This window comes from Falco cherrug, chromosome 3 (assembly GCF_023634085.1).
Source record: "Falco cherrug isolate bFalChe1 chromosome 3, bFalChe1.pri, whole genome shotgun sequence".
NCBI lineage: Eukaryota > Metazoa > Chordata > Aves > Falconiformes > Falconidae > Falco > Falco cherrug.
In genome coordinates, this window is record NC_073699.1 from 18647115 (window position 1) to 18666434 (window position 19320).

Consider the following 19320-nt stretch of genomic DNA (forward strand, 5'->3'; position numbering starts at 1 on the left):
TATCATGAAACCCTTGTATATGGAGAACTAGATCTGAAGAACAGGTGGTACTTCAGCAGGGATGGTTTCAGTGGCAGTGTCACATGAAGCGAAGGAACCATGCTGGTCAGTGTGATAGCTTCCCGTTGGAGCAGAAAGCTGTGGAGGGCAGCACCTTCTCAGTGACCTCTTGTGCTTGAGTTCATGATTTTGGGTTTTCATTCTCTCCCTGGCATCCAGCAGGATGGAGCAAGAGGAGGCTAGGAAGGCTTCATCAGGAATGTGAGGGTGCTGGCTTAAGTTGCCTGGTCACCCCCAGGGCATCTTGAGCTTCTGGCAGTGGTGGCCTTTGTTAATCTCTTCGGTTCAAAGTGTCTCTGATTTTCCCCATTGTTGTATGAATTTGCTGTCTCAGAAAAGCTGCTGAAAGGGCAGTGCTGGTGTATATAGATAGCTCTCTTTTTTTTTTTTACCCCGTTCTTCAGTAAAAGCTTCACTTAAACTAGGAAGGAAGGAGACCATATGCAGACAAGTGCAGAAGTTTGTGTTGGGGAACATGCATCTCATCCCTGGTCTCGTCCTTCCTGAACACAAGCTGAAAATTCTGGTCTGATGTTTCCTGGCTGTCGGGCACCAGTGACGCCCGTGGCTTTGGAAGACTGGCCCGTGCAGGTCTCCCCTCTGTTTACCCTGGAATGGTCTTTTGTTCTTCCTCTAGCATCATGTTTATTTCTGTAATACTTGGGCTGTAGTTCTACTGCTTGCGTGATGAGTACAACTGGTGTTTGTAGACCTTAGGTAGTTAGTATCTGTTGGGCAGAGGGAAGAAGCATCTCTTCAATAATTGCTAAAGCTTGAAAGCTGTTACAGTTTAAGACCTTACATTAATGAAATTATTTTGGAAGTAGGTGTCCTGATTGGCTGAATACTGGTGTTAAGGTCTCACTATCTTTTTTCCCCAAACTTAATTCAAGTGAATATTTTAGTTTCTCCTTTACAGTAGCTTTGAATGTGGAGTGGTTTGGATGCAGGGATAATCACTCTGGTCTGCACTGTTCAGACATGCTGAAATGATTTATAGCCTGTGTTTGCAGCATTGTCTTTTTATGTTCTTGGCTGCCCCAAGTCAAATTTGAAAACCTGAGGTAGTGTTGTAGGCTCCTCTCATGTTTTACCATTTTTTACCTTTGCCTGTAGAAGTTACCTAATCATAAGTATGGAAGCAACTTGTCAAAAGCTAAGGGTTCAGAATACTGGAAAGTATTGGGGCAACATTTTTATCTGCTTTGGAAAGAGTTCTTGTGCTCAATACCCACATCTAAAAAAAAAACCACAACAAGCCTAAAAAAGTAGCTTGTTTTCTTTCCCTTGGCCTTATGAAGTGGGTTGCTGCTGCTGCTGCATTCTGTGTGTCACCTCTAACAGACTGCATTAGTCTCCTATAGAGTACTCTGTCAGGCTCAGGAATGATGGCCTGGTCCTTCCAAGGTCTTACTGGTTTGAAGCCAGGATACCTGAATCATGACCAAATGACTAAACTTGATCTGCTGTTGCTGAAATCAGTGGTCTCTAATGTCATCGTAGTATTTTTCTTTTATTCTTCTACTAGCTGTTAAAAGATTTTTATCAGAACTGAAATGGTAGGGGGTGTTTTGCAGACTGTCTCTGGAGGAAAGAAGGTTGTCTGCTGCATGCTTAGAGGACCTCTAAAACCTAATAAAATACAATTCTCCTTAGATGTCCTGTTTTTTCTAATTTTACTGTATTTTTCTAATTTTCAGTAATAAAGATGGCTGTTGGGCTGCTTCTAATGTGTGCTGTTATTTTGCATAATCACTTATACTACTTTAATCTTGTAATATTGTAAGAATTTTTGGCTTTTAATATATCTTTTTTAAAAAAAGTAGATGTGAAGCATTTTTCTTCAAATTTGAAAGCTGTTAAATAATGTTAACTGCTCTTTTGCCTGCTAGTAATTTGGTAGACACTTTATTATAAACTGAATTTGCAATGAACTAGCTAACTTTCTCGTTTCATTTTGACTTCTCTAGAGAAGTTGGAGGTTGCACCACCATCTCCAGGACAACTGAAACATGGTAAAAGAAGAATGTTTGTTGAATGTGGTTCAGTACTCGTGCAGTCTGTCTTTTGAATTGCTTCATCTTTCTCCTACAAGTGCTGGTCTGTCCTCATCCCTGCTGTATGGAGTAACAGAAAACCAAAGCAAGCACCAACAGTCACCCTGCCTTCTTTATTTTGTAACACCTCAGCTGGAGAATGTGCAGCATTCAGTGAAAAGTAGGACAGAAAACCCAAATGAGGGCGTGCTGTTCAAAGGCAGCAGCAAACATTGTTTTCCTAAGCCAAGTGGAGTTGGTGCTGCAGTACCTTGTGGGGTTTTTTTGTATTTAAGCTTAAAACTATTGACTTGCTTCTAGTTGCCTATATTTTAAATGGAATGAGAAGTGGGATAAAATTGAGGAGAAATTGGAAATAGATTTGGTATTCTTTATAATACCATGGTCATTCAAATTCTGATTTAGTTTCCAAATCAGTGTATTCTTGTAATTTTTGTACTCCTTCAGTGAGCAAATGTATTTAGTTGAATATCTTCATGTTCTAAGTATCTACACTTATTTTTCTTTGTTTTTCTTTGCTTGGTCCCTGGGGTTCTGTTTACTCCATGGATTCCAAAATTCTGTCAGTTTTGATAGGAATTTGAGCTCCCTTTGTAGCTCCAGGGTTTGGTACACACATTTTGAAAATACTGGACATATCTATGTGCTTTTTTGTTACTTATAGTGTGTTTTTGGTTTTTTTTTTTTGGGGGGGGGAGTTGTCCTGCGATGGTTAAAAAAAAATAATTGGAAAATTTCATACATTCTGTGCTTTAGTCTTTTACCTGTGCATTTTAGAAGGTATGTGTATTCTTACAAAGTAGTTACAGAAATCCAAACATGTTGTAGTATCTAAACATGGAAGATCTCTTGCGTGTGGCTTTGTTTTTTATATGGTCATGGATTCGTGCTGTCTACAAGAGGTCAATCCAAAAGGGACTCATACCAGTTTCTTGTCATGTGACTGTAAGGTTCATGCATGCTTCTTGCTTCCCTCTTCCTGTGTTTGCCTCTCTATAAATTTATGAAATATAGGAATTGTTGGTCCCATGTGAAGTGTGTGTGTGGGAAACCCTAAACAGCTGATGCATGATAAATATTAAAAAAATAGAAAAGTTTAACTTTCTAAGCTGTATTTTTAGTCATGTAGTCTGCTCTCAGTACTGTATTTAGTTTTATGGAGCTAGCCCCTTGAAACTCAGCTGGAGGCAATGATGCGCAAATTCAATCCCATCTCCATCAGCTTACAAGCTAAAACTTGAGAGAGAAAATGGAGCAGGACAGAAAGGGAATGATATAGTATTACTGTGCTTCTTGTCAGAAATTATGCAGACCAGCATGCTCCAAGTTCCTGCAATAGAAAATATTTTCAAATAGAGTTTACTTGGAATTTCAGGAATCAAAAGAAAAAACGCATGAAATAAAAAGCGAAACTTGATTGTATTGATTGATTGTATTGATTGAACAGTGTATTGAGGAGCAGCTTCAAGTCTAACTTGCTCCCAGCATAGTGCCCCCCCAAAAAAAATCAAGATACAGAAGTTTGGGTTATAATAGTGAGGTAGTTAATGCTGTATGACATGCTGGCCAAAACCACCTTAGCGTTTGCAGATTTAGCTGGGGGAGTTTTGATAAGAATTGCCTAGCTCAAGGCAATACTTTTAAAATACGAAGTTTTAGGAATATGTGAAGATGGAGCTCCTCTTGCACAGGAATAAAGAGGGACTTGCAGAGAAAAGGGCTTTATTTCAAGCAAGAGAAGAATGCAGGGAGTCTGGTAACACAGTTTGGCAATCTTCAGTAATACTGCAGCATTGGTTGGAAGGACTGTAAATAGTACCAAACTTGCATAGTTTTAAGTATTTCTCTTATCCACTAGTAGGTATAAGTGGCTTCTATCCAAAATTGTGAGAGTATTTGCAAAGTAAGTTCTTTTAACTGGTTCGTCACAAGCTATTAGTAACACTTACATGTGGCAAAGGGCTTTACCAAACCTGCCAGAAATAAAAAAGGTCACTGGTAGAAGTAGTAGGAAAGGGATTTTGTGTATGTTGTCTTTGTTCCTCTTGAAGGCAGTATTAGACTGACATTTCAGTTGTTAGTGTGAACTAGTGAACTCTTCTAAATGTTTATTTTCTTTGTTACTTATTTCTTTTAGTGTTCTTCCACAATGCATTACCTTTTGTAGGGTTTGGATTTTTGGATAACGCAATTATGATTGCTGCGGTAAGTTCATTATTTAATTCCTTGATCAACTTAGATTTATGTTCTTCAACCAGAATAGACTAGACTATGAGAGTTTCAGGAAGATTCTGTTCAGTCTGTATCAACCTGCTAAATTCTCTCTTAATTTTTCTTTTTTAAAGAAAATGTCCATGCTCTGTTCAGCCTTTGCATTCTGCAAAGGAGTGTTCCTTCTGAAAGCTGGTATTGTAATAAATTTTACTGAATTAAGAGGCTTGGGAGTTTTTTTCCCTCTCCTAATTTATTCTGTAAGGCACATTTATAATCATGAAGGTGATATATTTTTGTACTGACTGATTATAATGTGATAAGTATGTGTGATTAATAGGCCTTCAGGGGTTTTACTGATGTGTCCCTTTTGTTCTGAGTGATGCAGGCACTGTTAGTGCTGATGTTGATTTGTACTGATGTAGTCTGGCATTCCTGAGTAATGCTCTTGAGATATTTTCCTGTTTATTTGGAAGATTAAATGGGCTAGTGGAACAGGAAGGTCTATAAAAGGTCAAACATAACTCTTCTTCCTGTAGAATCATTGTTGATAGTGTGATCTTAATTATGGGATAATTCAGGTGGGAAAGGACTGCGGGACCTACTAGGTCTCTAGTCTTGCTCCTGCTCAAGACCTTCTCAGGGTCACTGGTCTTACCAGCTCAAAGCAGGATCAGCTGTAAGGCCTGACCAAGTTGTTGATCATTTTATCCTATGGGACTTGAGAAGATCCAAGGGCAGAGACTGCACAGCCTATGTGGGCAACCTGTTCCAATGCTTGACTGTCCTCACAGTGGAAAATGTTTTCTTATATCCAACTGGAACATGTCTTGTTTTAATTCACGCACGTTGTCTGTCATCTTTGGACTACACACTGCTGTTTCATCCTGCAGTTCACTGTGATTTTGTTTCTTCAACTGAAAAAGTAAGGAGCTACAATACTGTGTTTTATTTGATTGCTCAGTATTTGTAGAAGTTTGCATTCAGAGCTGTACATTCAGCTGAGAATTAGTGGGGAAAATAGTATGCAGAGATAGGCATTATGGTTTTCTCCATTAGGCGGGCATTATGAAACTATAAAATATTAAAAGAATATCAGAAGTAGGCTCTTGTCTTAGCAGGAAATATATACTCCAGGAGGGTAGGAGCAGTGCAGATCTAGTAGAAGTAATGTCTATTTATCCTTTTAATTTTAACATAAACAAGCAGTAAGCAATACTTTTGCCAGTTGAATCAATATAATCTATTCTAATTCCAAATCCCTCAAATAATAAGAAAACTCTTTATTTTTCAGGGAACCCAAATAGAATTGTCAATTGGAGTTGTCCTAGGAATTTCAACTATGGCAGGCAAGTAATAAAAATGCAGTATGTGTAGACTTAACATGGCACATGCCTATATTTTAGGCTGAAAGCAGGCCACAGGGCTGTAAAGGTTGCTTTCTTGGTCTTGCAGCTGCCTTTCCTAATAAAGAACAACATATAGTTGAAGCAGGGACATACTCCATTTGCAGAAATGGAATTTCAGTTCAAATAGCTTTTGAAATGCTTGTTGCCAGTTTTAATCTAAAAGTTCAAATCCTGGGTCACTTAAAGCATATTTGCATTTCTGTAATAGAACTGCTCCAAATTCCCTAGGATCTGCTATTTATGTATGTGTATATACACATTTGTAAGTTGCTGTTTGCTTGCAGTGTTATGTGAAGATTGGTGCTGGTGTCCTTTTGCTGTGTTGGCTGGTGTTCTTGGTGGCTCCCCTGCCTCCATGTGATACTGCGGGAGGGCCAGGCAGCCCCCCTGCTCCTGCACTGGGCCAAAACTGATAAGCTCTGCTCAACAGCTTTGGTGCCTCTGCAATGCCAGGGAAAAAACCCTGCTCACGGGTCCACCAACTGCAGGTGCAGCATTGCTCAAAAGCATGCAGATAGCTTAAATGAAAATTTATATAGCAGAACGAGTTAATAATTCGGAGATTTGCAGCCCTCTGTTGCTTGTGACTCTTATCTCAACCAGATCTGCTGTAAAATCCTGTGTTTTAAGTGTGTGACTTTATTCCATCATAAGTACAGTATTTATGCCTAAACTGACACAGCTCATGGGTGTACTGAGGTGTTTATCAATGCTACATATGTGAATAACGGCTCCTTCTATTTCCAGTGCCCCTGCAGGCACTGGAAAGCCTTGCTGGCTGTCCAGCGTTAGCTGTGTGAAGCTGGCAGTCATACATGGCTGCTTTTAATTCTGAGCTGAAAAGTCACTACATTGAATTTTTTCAGGTGTCACTGTCAAGTTTTTATTTGTATTTGTCAAGTTTTCTTCAGGTAAGTTCAGAAAAATAGTTGGACTTCCTGTTATTGTTATTCCGCTGCTGTTATTGCAAACTGTAATAAGGTCAGAAAAAACCTCTAGTAATCTTTTGTGCTATATATACTGAGTAAAGTAAGGGCCGCTGCAGGGGGTGAGGGACGGGAGCTGGTTGGTTTTATTTGTTATTAAAATACTACTTTGCTTTCTTCTCCCCTTCTCTTCCCTCTTCCTCCCTCCAGCTGCAGCTTTGGGAAACCTCGTTTCAGATTTAGCTGGACTGGGGTATGTCTGAACTTGTATTAAGAATATTTTTTTTTTTCCCCTCTCTTCCATACACTATTGGTGCTACTGAGCTAGAACATATAAACTGTTGAAATTGATTTGTTTGGGTTTTTTTTCCTAGCTCTTGAATTTTGCTTCTGTAAACTGTATGTCTGTAGAAATGTATTCTGTCCTTGCTGAGAAAAAGTTGGAATATTAGGTGGTTCTTGTCAAGTTTAAAACTGCCATGTGATAGTTCTGAAACAGAATAACAGTCTCGCTATTATGGTATTATATATTTTAAGTGGTGGAATTGGGATGTTGTTTAACCTGATTCAGTGTAGTCTGTAGGTAATGCTTGCTTTTAAAGAAGTATTAGAATTTCTACAAAGTGTGCCATTAAAATATGAAGTGGAAAAATAATTTTTTTTGTTATATAATACCCTGGTGTGATAAAATGGACCTAATATACCTCCTCAGATTATGTCTAGATCTGAAGACATTTGCTTTTCCCTGGATAAAACAACTATGTATCTTCAGATCGAGGCATACCTATTTCTGATATAAACAGATGCAGCTGATGTGGGTTTTTTTTTTAATGTATTAAAGGAAGCTTCTGTGTAATTAGTGAAAGTAAAGCTGGCTGTTGCATCTCTTTTCCCCTACTGTCCCTCTGATATTTCTTTTTTCTGCGAATAACAAGGCTTTTTACTAACTAGTGATTGTGTAACCTTTCCTCCAGCTCTGCAAAAACACAGTAATATTCACACCAGTTATGTCTTACTGAATCAAGTTTTTTTTCTGGAAATACTGCATATTAAATCGGTGGGATAGTTAACTAACTGCAAAATGTGACCATCAGAAGTCTGAACACTTCCCCATATTTACCTCTCGATGGCTTTATCAGTATGCTGAAGGAAAAGCTCTATTCATTTTGAGTTCAGTGCTTCAGATATTTCAAAATCCTCACTAGAAGATACAGTCAGATCCAAAACTGTTTGTTCTTGTTTTCTTGTTCTTCTAGTCTTGCAGGTTATGTAGAAGCTTTAGCTTCACGACTGGGTCTGTCTATCCCTGATCTGACACCCAAACAAGCTGATATGTGGCAAACGCGTCTCAGTGCACACTTGGTGAGTATGCTCTAGGTAGGCACTGTTTGTGTGGAGCTTTTTTTGTTTGAACTTCTGTTGAATCGTATGTGATAAATCCTTTTTGTCACTTCTGCCATTAAATCCTTACTGACCACCACCATTTTGCACATCTCCTGGAAACTTTAGTTGTGAGCCTATGTCAGGGAGCATCATGAGACTGGATTGTTCTGAGCTTGGGTGTGTTTTTTGTATGCAACAAGCCATGCGTGTCTAGTAACATGGATTAGTCTCTGCAATGACTTCATGTATGCTGTGCAGGTGCCTGGGCTGAGCTCTGCCTACTGTGATAGGATAGTTTATTTGAAAGTTATGACCCCATAGAAGTTTACTCCTATACATTCTTTGTCAGGTGCTTGCTATTCCTATACCTGTTCTAGTATATATTAATTTCTAATATTCTATAATTAGCTTGGATATGAAATTAGTTTCCCCTGGGTAAACTTTTAGCATTTGAGTAATATTCACTGCCTGGGTTTAAAATTGCGGGACACTAATCTTGCAAATTCATTTGCAGGGTGATTACTTAATTAACATTTTAAACATTTGAAGTAGTCCCACTTCAGCAATGAGAGTGTTAGTTTATTTTGATTAAAGAAACAGATTATAAGAAGCTGAATAAAGGAACAGGTGCTTCTTTCACTTTGCCAGAATGAACCTTCTTGGGGAAAAATACCTTTGCAGATCTAAGGGGAGAGAAATAGCACTTTCTGAGGACAAGTTGGGGGGAGGGGGGGGAAAGTCTGCTTTTAGTGCACTTTTTAGATCAAAGCATTGAGCAGGGAAAAACTAGCATGTTGTGGGCTGCCCTTTAGTCTGTTCGACATTAAGTCTTCTCTGTGGAAGCGGAGTCTGTGTGGCAAAAGCCTGTCATTGCACTGCAGTTCATTCACAGCATTTTTCTGTGAAAAGACGTCTGAGCACCTTTGCCTGTACAGTAGTGTTTTCTCTCGCTCGCTGTCTCAAATTTTTCAATACTTTCCACCTTCTGCTGGTGATGTGGTTCGGATGTTGCCCATTGTCTTTCCTTTGCTTTTGACTTTTACTTCTAGGCCAATTGCAAAATATTTTCCAATTACTTTTTTTTTTGTCTTCACCTTGTGCCTTTGCAAGCCATCATGTTTGCAAGGAATTCCTCATTCCTGACTCTGATAATTTACATTACCAGATACAAGCTTGTTTTTTTAACTGCACCGAAAATGTGTGTAGCATTTTGGGGGGGGGGAGGGGGGGGGTGTTGGTGTAGTGTTGCTCCCCCCTTCCACTTTCCTGGCCATCCTACTAATCCTTTGAATCAGTCTCCTCTGTTATCACCTGTGCAGCTCTTCATTGGTCATTCCCCTCCCCTTTATTCAGAATTGTCTTTTATCACAGCACATGCTATATCCAACGTTGTCATACCTGTGTGTGTCTCATAGATTGTGTTTCTGGTCTGCATGCTAAGAAAAATATGGCTCCCAACCGAAAACTAGAACAAAGGGTCTGTTTTCCTGGTTGTGCTGGTGCAACACAGCGAATGAGTAACTACTGATCAGTGAGAAACTTTTTCCCCCCTTTCTCTAGGGTAAAGCTATTGGAGTGACCATTGGCTGCATTTTAGGAATGTTTCCTTTGTTGTTCTTTGGAGATGAGGAAGAAAAACTGGAAGAAAAAAATTAACCTTTTTACAAGACGTATACAAATGTAAACTACTGTACCTCAATTATCAATTATGCTGTCAATATTTAGGAATTAACAGACAGTAAAAAAATGTATAGACTTGGGAACAAAACCTTCAGCATGTCGTTTTATGGAAACACTAATTTATTGTGGCTTTGTTGTGTTCAGTACTTCTTTTTATAAGATATCATCTAACTTTTTATTTAATTGTAAATTTTTGAAGTGTTTTCACTTATGGCAATATGTTTACCACTTTCCCTTTGACCTTATTCTTTAATGGATTATTACTTCAATAATCCATCATGGATGACAGTATCACTCTTTGAGTTGCATATTGGTTGCTCAACAGTTGTAATTGCATGACAAAGATTTCACTGCTGTTCATCAGGTCCTTCAATGCAGATTATTACAGGAGGTTGGTGATGAGTAATTTGAAGTCCCTCGTTTTGCAAGATGACTGGTTGTCCCTTCACCAGCCATCAATTTACACTGCATTTAGGTTAGATATTTCAGCGATCTATGACAGTTTAGTTTGCCTTTTTTCACAGTTCTGAATGTCTCTGAATTATCTTCCGAGGTGATCATTTTAATGCTTTGACAAGGTAAGTGTTTCCAGTATAGGCTCTTAATCAAGTCTGATTTTTTTAGTGGTGTTTTAACACCTGTACGTCCATATTCGTGCCTCTTTTTTTCTTTTTTTTCTTCCCCTTTGTGAACGATATTTTGAGAATTGAGTTGAGAGATTCTTAAATTTGTCTTCCTGAGTTTTGAGTGTGGTATTAAAGAATTCAGACCAACTGTTTCAAAACCACAAATAACTTTTATTGTTCTGCTTAAAATAAAGTGTGACTAGTTCATCGGGTGGATGAGGCTGGGGAGCACTTTGGAGTGTAAATAAGTGGAGGCATTGCAGGTTTGTCACGGGTGGTTCAGTTGAAAAAAAAATGTAACATCAGTCTGGATTAGAGGACCTGATTTGCAGATTATAACTTTGTATTTAAGATTAAACCTTTGCTACTTTTTTTTTTGCCGTGAGAATTAGTAAAGAAACCCAAGCAACAGAAAAAAGGAGACTTGAGGCCTTTTTCCTTTTTTTGCCTTCTGTTTTTGCAGTCTTATTTGGTGTATTATAGGTCTGACAGTGCAGTCACATTTAACTGTGCTTTTTTTATACAATCATGAATAAATTCATTACAACTGTTGCGTATTCATCATATTTCAGGATCAGACTTGCAGGAGCATAATGTTAAATTGATAACTGTTGATTAGAGGGGAGGATTTCGTACCGGTTTAAATACTATTTGGAAAAGATACTAAAAAGAGAGGTACAGCCAGGGCACCTGGAAAGTTTTATTGCTGGAATTGTTAGCACTTTTGAAAGCTATAAAGAAATGTTTAAAAAAATAATAAAAAGTTAAGTCCCCTGGTGACTTTTATTTGCTATAGGAAAAGTCTTATTGTAACGTGTATGTTTTACAGTGCTCCTTGCTTATTTTCTTGGTCATAAATCTGACTTCTCTGTTCTCATTTCTAGAAGCCCTTTAACAGCAGTACTGAATCTTTTAACATCCACGTTTAATGAAGGTGACAGTGTTGTATCTGTTATTTGAAAAGCAGACTTGGAAAATACAGTCCTTAGTAGCACATACTGTACTTTGTATGTTAAACCATGAGAATCTTGACCGAACTGTAAACCTGAAAGAAGTCTCAGCCAGGCATAGAACACAAATGCAGAGGAGTTTTGGTTTGCGTTTTCAAAGTTGAAGGCTTTATTAAAAAAAAAAACAAGAAACCCCAACCAAAACAAAAAAAAAAAAAAACCACAAAAAAACCAAACAAACCAAAGAAACAAAAAAACCCCTCCAACCACAAAAGATATGCACAAAACCCAGTTCCGCTAGAAAATTATGCGCTCCTTCCCCAACAGATTGCTGCTGGTTTACAGTACCTCAGTGATCAGGCTTTTTTAGTCATCCACACATTTGTTTTGCCTTAAACTCGTAACGTTTCTTCCCCTACATGTACTTTTTGTTTCTGTTATGTTTCTATACAAAGCTGTAAGTATTTCCCATATGTTCTTTGAAGTACGTATCAGAACAGTTTTGCATAGCTTTTTTGTAGCAGTTTTTACAGTAATGCCAACACTTTCCCATTACGGTACTGGCATCTTCATTGGAATCTTCCAGCAGTGGCCAAATCTCTGTTCTTTGCCATCGTACCAACTGGAACGCTGTTTCCATCACTTTTTTAAGAGCTCATGAGAACAATCAGAAGGCTGTCAGCTGTCATAGTAGTGTTAATTTTATAATGGCAATAGGAGAGATCATGTATTCTTGTTAAATAGCTTGTGCATGTAAATTGAGTACGTTCTGTTACTGTATGTCAAACTATTGTACTGCAACCAATGCTTTTGTCAAATTAATGAACTAAAATATCTTTGAAGAAATTAATCATGTGTCGTCTTGTTAAACTATTTAGCTGACCACAAAAACGTGGAGGGCAAGTGACACATGGTAAGATATCTTGGGTGTTTCAGGCTGTTGTCTGATACTGTAATCAAGAAGGTGACTTCTGGAGTTTCAATATTTGACAAACGTGAAGAAATAACTTGTGATTTGAGAGGAACAGTGGCTTTGCTAGAGGCTGAGAGAAAGTGCTTGTTGGGGCCAAGCTGCCACCCTGAATACAGTAAGGGTAGCTTGCTTTGCCTGCAGGATCCATTCTTGTGTGGATGGTGGTGCTACTTCATGTGGAAGGGAAGATCTGTGCCTGATCTGTACCGTCTCCTCATGAGGAGGGTGGGTTTTCCTGGAGTATATGGATGAAGGTAATCCCTTATGCTCTGATCATGCTTTTTAAAACACGTAACTGAGAAGAGAGCACTAACAAAATGCTCCTCTGTGTTCTGTTGTCTCCTCTTTCCTTGATAAAAGGAAAACCAAACACTACAGGCTTGTTCAGAGACTTCAGTATGGCTCCATTTTTTTTTTTTTATTCTATCAGTTTGTCCTGGGTTAACAGGGATCTTTCACATTAAAGGGCTGGTAGACCTGAAATTGTGTTTATTTTAAAATGCTGTCTTTTATTGTAACTTAAAATATAAATGTATTTTTGACTGTATGTTATCTCTAGGGACAAAGAACATGCATCTGATTATATGGTTATGCAAATCTTCTCGCCAGTATTTTCTCATGCATGTACTTTTACATAAATTATTTGAAATCAGACAACGTGCTTTGTATTGTCTTTAAGTCGTTGAACTTTCTGTAAACTTTTGTACTACAGCAAAGCTGTTCTGTGTTTCTTTATTAGACTAGATGCTGGAGGGGTATTCTTAATAATATCCTGTGGGTATTCAGCCTCAGTTATACAAAACAGGAATTTATTATTTAAGTTACAAGCAGGTGGTCCTTTGTCATTGTCATTGGAGATACCACCGTGGGGTGGTACTTCTGTCTCTTCGTGCTTGGAAGAGCGTGATTTAAACAATTAAAATATTTGCATGGTAAATTGGTGGCATTTGTGATTCATGTTAGTCGGAAGTCCACTTGCACTTGAATTTATGGAATTAACTGAGGTTTTGTATGCAAACTAAGCCTTTTTGAACTTCCCTGAACTTCAGAGATCCTCACTTTGTTTTATTTTTTCCACTCCTTGTTCAGTCCCTTCTGTGAATGTCTGCATAAAGAAGTGCTGTGAGTAAAACACCTGTACTGGAAGGATGGTCTCATCTCATTTTGACAACGTGTATAGGTTGGCTGTTATTTTACTCTATTCTAATTGCACTGTGTAGTAGAACTCTTAATACTGTTCCAAGAGCCTGTCGCACTTCTAACCAACTTGTTTCCTTCTTCTCTGATGTTTTACATGGTCTAGTGACAAGCTGACAGAACAGTAGTATATAAACTGAAGACCTTAATAAAGTATTGAGGAGTTACCATCCTGCTCTGAAATTCTTAAGCCTCTGGAATTTTTTAACCTAAAGTATTAAGAAAATAGCAAGAGCTACTCCAGGTTGCAGTTAATGGTCTCAACACGAATTCAAGCTCCTTTTTTAAAGTATTTGATATTTGTTAAAGCTCTGTTAAGAACACTTGTCTCTGTGTTCAGGACCCTTGGCATCCAGAGTGTTGCTTCAAAATAGTATTGGGGGAGTGGAGGGATTTGGGCAAACTTGGAATTTAAAAGCCAGCTGTGGTAGAACACAGAAGGATATTATTTTTTGTGCTTGTTTTGGAAAACTACCTTCCCCAACCAAAACAAACACCACCACCTAGAGAGACCTGTGAGCTCTGCTGGCCCTGCTCCCCCAAGTCACTAGGATTTGAGCAGGACAGTCTGTGAGCCTCAGGTATGTAATTCAGAGTCATGACCTTGGGCAGCAACAGGGCGTGTGGAGTGCTAATGTGTCTCTCCTATAAGTAGATGATGCCAAGATGAGCCTCTTGCAGCAGCGTGAAGAGGACTGGCAGGAGAGGGTTCTGGTTTAACAGTCTTCACCTTAGTGCATAGGTATCTAAGCAGTTGGTTTAGATACTGATGCAGCTATGAATGCTGCTCTGGTTTCATGGGTTGCTTGTTCTGTCTGTGTGGGCAAAGGCTTGACTTGCTGTGAAATACCAAAATTATTTGAGACTTTAAACCCGATGCATTTTGTGTTCTGCTCTTGATGCTGTGCTTATCAAAGTGTCTTATCTATATGTCTTTGATTGTGAAAAAGGCCGTATGCTTTTGCCTAGAGGGTTTAAGCCTTTCCAAACCTGTAAATATCAGTATTATCTATCCATAAAGAGATTATATTGCAATGGGTTATGAAGTATACTGAATGGCACCATTGACTGCTTAGAAAACAAGGTAAGATTTGCTGTGTTGGACCTACAGCTGCCGTTCCCGTTGGGAAGAGGGTTGCCACTGAGCAGGATGGTAGTGTGATAACACGGAGCGCTGCCTTGTCTTTGCGCAGCACTGCTGCTTGGGTTTGGCAGGGTGATCTGTTTGCACCATGGTGATGCTGTGCAGTTTTGTTGAAAATGTTTATCTGTCGCTTCCAGGTAGGAATGAGGAGGAAAGGGAGGAGAATGGGATTCTGCCAGGTCATTTTCCCTACATGGGGATGCATAAGAGTATCCATTAAGAGAGAAAAAAAACCCCTGTGATTTGCATTCATGCTACTTTCCTGCTGTCCTCTGTGCCTCAGATTGCTTTTAACATGCTGGGAGATGGGAAGAAAGAGCTGATGAGGCTTACCTCCCCCAGGGTGGCTTTTCTGCACACCTCAGCTATTGAGCTGCCAATAATCCCTGCATAGAATTGTCAAAGGAAAAAAATAGCCCAGAAATACCCCCTTTTGAACACAGGAGCCCTTGAATAGGAAGAGGAGAATGATTACACTTGATTTAGCTTTGCAGTACAACTGCCTAGTTATGAAAGATCACATCAAAAACCAGTTGGATCTTAAAAGGAAAAAAGCCCCTTTTGGTGAAGTTTCAGGTAGGCTTTCATGCAGAATCTGCAAGTAACTTTTTCTCTCTGTGGTTTTCACTGATTAGTTACTTGCTCCGTTTTGTGTAGGAATGCTGAAGGGCATTGTTTTCCTTCTACCCGCTTGCTTTTATGAGGGCATCAAAACCCCTAAGGGATGGCAGGACTGGGAGAGAGGCTGTGACCAGAGCCGTTGCTTGTAGGAAAGCATCCTAGGTGTGAGGAGCAGGCTCATCTTCATTTGTAGGATCTTGTTTCCCTTGTAAAGGCAGACAGACAGTGGGAGGATGGTTCCTATGGGAAAATAAATTATTTTGTTGGATTGTGTTAGTTTACGCCAAGGGTGGTTATATTGACATGTTGGGGAGCAGGGCAATCCGTCATGCAGACTTTTAAAAAAAAAACCCAAATAAAGAAACTCTTCCCAGCCTGCATTGGAAACCTTAACATCTTCTCTGTGCAGTAGATAAATGGCCTGCGGCTGTACATTTTTTCAGATCACAAAGTCCTGGGAAAGCCAAAATCCGTTTGTATGTCATGTTTCTATGTGTCCCCCACATGACGTGGGAATGGTTTGGGTACTGGTGAGCTTGGTCACTTGCAGCTATCCTGCAGGCTTCAAGCCTCAGTTTTCGTACAAGTTTGGAGGATTCCTGAAATGGGATTTCTCTGCCTAAATGTAGACTTTCCATGTTGCAGCTGGGCAACTTCACCTGGGTTACATACACCGTGACCCCCTTGTGTATGTTCGAAACACCACCAGAGAATATATTTTGTCTTATGTATTGTAGGTGTCCAGTTCAGGATGGGATGGGTCATGCTCTGCAGGCAGGAGCCTCTGCACCAAAACCAAAAGGCTGATGATAAGCCATGTATTTGGGGTGTATTAAGAGTTTCAGTCCTGTTCTTTGCCCAAAGTTTGCCCAGGTTTTGGTTGACCTGGCCCATGCAGTGTTGTTTTTGGTCAGTGAAATCATATGCTAGTTAGCTTGTACTTGGAAATGGAAGAGTTTATTTCAACATGAAATAACTAGTTCATTGGATGGAAACTTTATTGTAGTAAAGCAAACCTACTTCAATTGCAAGTGGAGCAGCTTGGTAGCAAAGAGGGGTAACAGGGAAACAAATTACTTCTTTAAAAACTTTCCAGCAGGGAAGAGCTGCTCTGTTCTGGATGGCTGTTCTGTGGGACGCTCCATGTGGGTAGCGAATTACAGCTTTTTTGCTTGCATTTCAGCTGCTGTGACAAACAATGCAAATGTCACAAGTTGCACAGCAGTGGGGCTCTCCGTTGTAAATTACTTTGCTTGAAAACTGTAATCTATTAAAATAAACAGATTGGCCAACAAAAAGGAATTTAATAGCATGCTTGTAACTAATGCGCTGCTAAATGCTGTCAGCTTGCTGTTGCTGAAAGTCGGTATAACACAAGTAGGCCAGTGGTGTGATACAGCAAAAAGTGTTACTGATGAATCTTTTAAGAGAATTGTGGCCTATGAAAAAATGCTGATTTTCATGCATATTGTGCAGCTGCTTCCTCTCGATGCTGGGGTTGCTTGTGTCTCCTTGAGTCACTTGTGGTTCTGGTGCCAGTGTCGGGGACACATAATGAAACACCGAAGAATATAATTGCAAAAGAAGAGAACACAGAAAGGAAATAAACCTTCCCTTCAACGAAATACAAACAAATTATTCATTTCATTAAAATATCTGGAAAAAAAAGCAATAGCACTGTTTTGGTCTAAACTGGTATCTTTCGTTCTGGCAGTCCCACAGATGGTTACAAAGAAGCTAGAAGATTTCTGAGTTCCAGCTGACAAAAACCACTTTGGCTCAAGTTCTGTATTGACTTGACTCTGATTTAAACTGAGTCATAATAAACAGAAATTATGGATTTTGCGTGGTCTATTTCTTAATCTTTTAATTTTCTAGTTTATTATATTAGGGTGCTCCCCATATGTGCAGTCAGGCTGTGAAAGAGCAAGAGTTGCTGTTTGTTTTGTGATTGTTATTATAAATTATTGAGGACAATTGTGCATGGCGTTTTTTCCCTATATAATACTCAGCATATTTTAAAACTATTATCATATAGCTCCTGGCTGGATAAATGCATCACATGTAAACAAGTAGTCTGTTTTCTCACTCTGAATCTAAAATGGAAAAAGTTACTAGGGTGCACGTTCTTTTCCCCCTTAATGGTAGTCTGTGTTTCGCTTTGATTAGCTGATGGCAATTATTAGTACACTTTATTTATGATTTGGCTGTTTTCCTTTAAAAGACCTTTCCAGCCACAGTGGAAGCTACAATGGTAGCTACTTGCTCACTGTGTGGTTACCATATGAGTTTCAAAAATTTCGTTTGCTGCTTGCTCTCTGAACTAAACGTGCAGCCTTCTGTTGCTTTCTGTTAATGGCATTGATCTTGTTTACATATCCTGATCAGGTGGCCCTGGATGTTGTGGAAGAGACTTTTTCAGTGTAATCCACCATCAAAATAATCTGGCTTGTCTCATTGATTCATGCAAATAGAGTTAAAAATGTTCTGATGAAAGCCCTTTAAATATGTCTCCAAGATATGCTCTGATTCACGCACACGTGTGATCTGATCTAGTCAAATGAATCTCTGTTTCGGTTCCTGTAGGGTTTTTTTAGGAAGAATTTAGGAAATAGTCCGATCCAGCAATGTGAGCAGATGGGTTGGGACTCTGATGCCCACATGCAGTCTGTAAGCCTGGCCACGGCAGCGCAGGAGACATGGTGACCACACTGCACCAGTGCCACCACGTGCCCTGAGCCTTGCCACACTGACAGCTCCAGCCAGCTCAGTCATTGACAGTAATTCCAGTGGGGAGCGGGTCCCTCGTGGGACAGTGCCCATGCTTTGTGCCTGTAAAAGCAGAGACCAGAGGGCAAGGGCAGAGTCTTGGAGCTTGGAAAGCTCCTGCTGCCAGGAGGCACCCGTTTAAGAAAGAAATGGTCTGCTGCAGGACGAGTGACATGTTGGTGTCTTCTGATGAAGTGTCCTCTGATCTTGCCTACATCTGGAGCAGTCCCTGACTTCTATGCACTGTGGGTTTTGCATATTTTATCTCACATCCTCATCTAATTCTGGGTAAAGTTTGCTGGTAGCTTCCTTTGGATATGTTGGTGACAGAGCAATTGTTCTTGCTTCTTCCAGACCGTAAGAAAATGTGGAAGAAGTGGTGGTGGCATAGAGGGTTAGAATGAAAGGCAGACGAGTTTCTGCATTTTTTCAACATGCTTTTTTCTCTGCATGGATGCTATGGAGATGTGTAAACATTAAGAAAAAAAACCAAACCACTAAACCAAAACAAAAAAACACCCTTAGCTGTTGATGCTGCTGTCCATGACTGACTGACTGTTCTGGCTATGCTTGCCAGTATCGTGTCTGTGATGTTGCAGGCATGGTAATACCGTAGTTCTTTTGCAAACTGTGGTCTACAGCTTTGGTATATTTTGATTTCAGTAGTGGGTTTTTTTTGTTTTTTTTTTTTTCTCCCTAACCTTCATTTTTAACTGTTATCTACTTTGCTGCTTTGAATTAGTACTCCGCAGTGTGTCATATAAGTAATTCCTCCCCATGGTTGGTGTATATGCACACTGAAAAATATTCATATGTTGAAAAGATATCTCTTCTTCTAACCACTCTTAGTCACTGTTGAGATACAGTGCTCTTTTCTGTATATCCTATTAATCTCATGTGGCACCATTCTCTCTGCAAGTAAATAAAACTGCATTTTCCTGTGCTTATAAACAGGGTGGTGTATTTCAGGGATTGCCACGAGATAGCTATAACAAATAGGAAAATTTTATGGCTGTTAACTTTTTCTTCCTCCTGATATTACTGTCTGCAAAAAACTGTCTCAGCTTTCATTACTGCACAAAGGAGATGTTCTTCATTTTCTTTCATCTCCGAATTTCCAGCCCTACTAACACTAAATAGTTGTTCCCAGATTTTTTTCTACATGGGCAATTAGATTGTAGTTTGTATTAAAAATGTTTGGATTTCCTCTTAACGTTTTTGAATCCTTCTTACAGTATCCTGTCGCTAGCTGAAGTGTGAGCAGTAGTTGAGGGAAAAGTGTATATATTTATTTATTAACAGCAATATTTTTGC

The 19320-nt window shown here is 39.3% G+C and overlaps 1 protein-coding gene across 5 annotated transcripts in view; it reads left to right on the top strand.

Annotated features, from left to right (window-relative positions):
* Positions 1–17077, top strand: part of TMEM65 (transmembrane protein 65) — a 37697-nt gene extending 20620 nt beyond the window's left edge. For 2 of the 5 annotated variants that reach the window (XM_055704902.1, XM_055704906.1), the window contains 6 exons: positions 2031–2075; positions 4255–4322; positions 5623–5677; positions 6874–6916; positions 7920–8025; positions 9607–12152. In XM_055704902.1, the coding sequence (XP_055560877.1) occupies positions 2031–2075; positions 4255–4322; positions 5623–5677; positions 6874–6916; positions 7920–8025; positions 9607–9702 (413 nt within the window). In that variant the 3' untranslated portion in view covers positions 9703–12152. The other 3 variants (XM_055704904.1, XM_055704905.1, XM_055704903.1) reach the window with 3 other exon arrangements.
* Positions 17078–19320: the final 2243 nt, after the last annotated feature.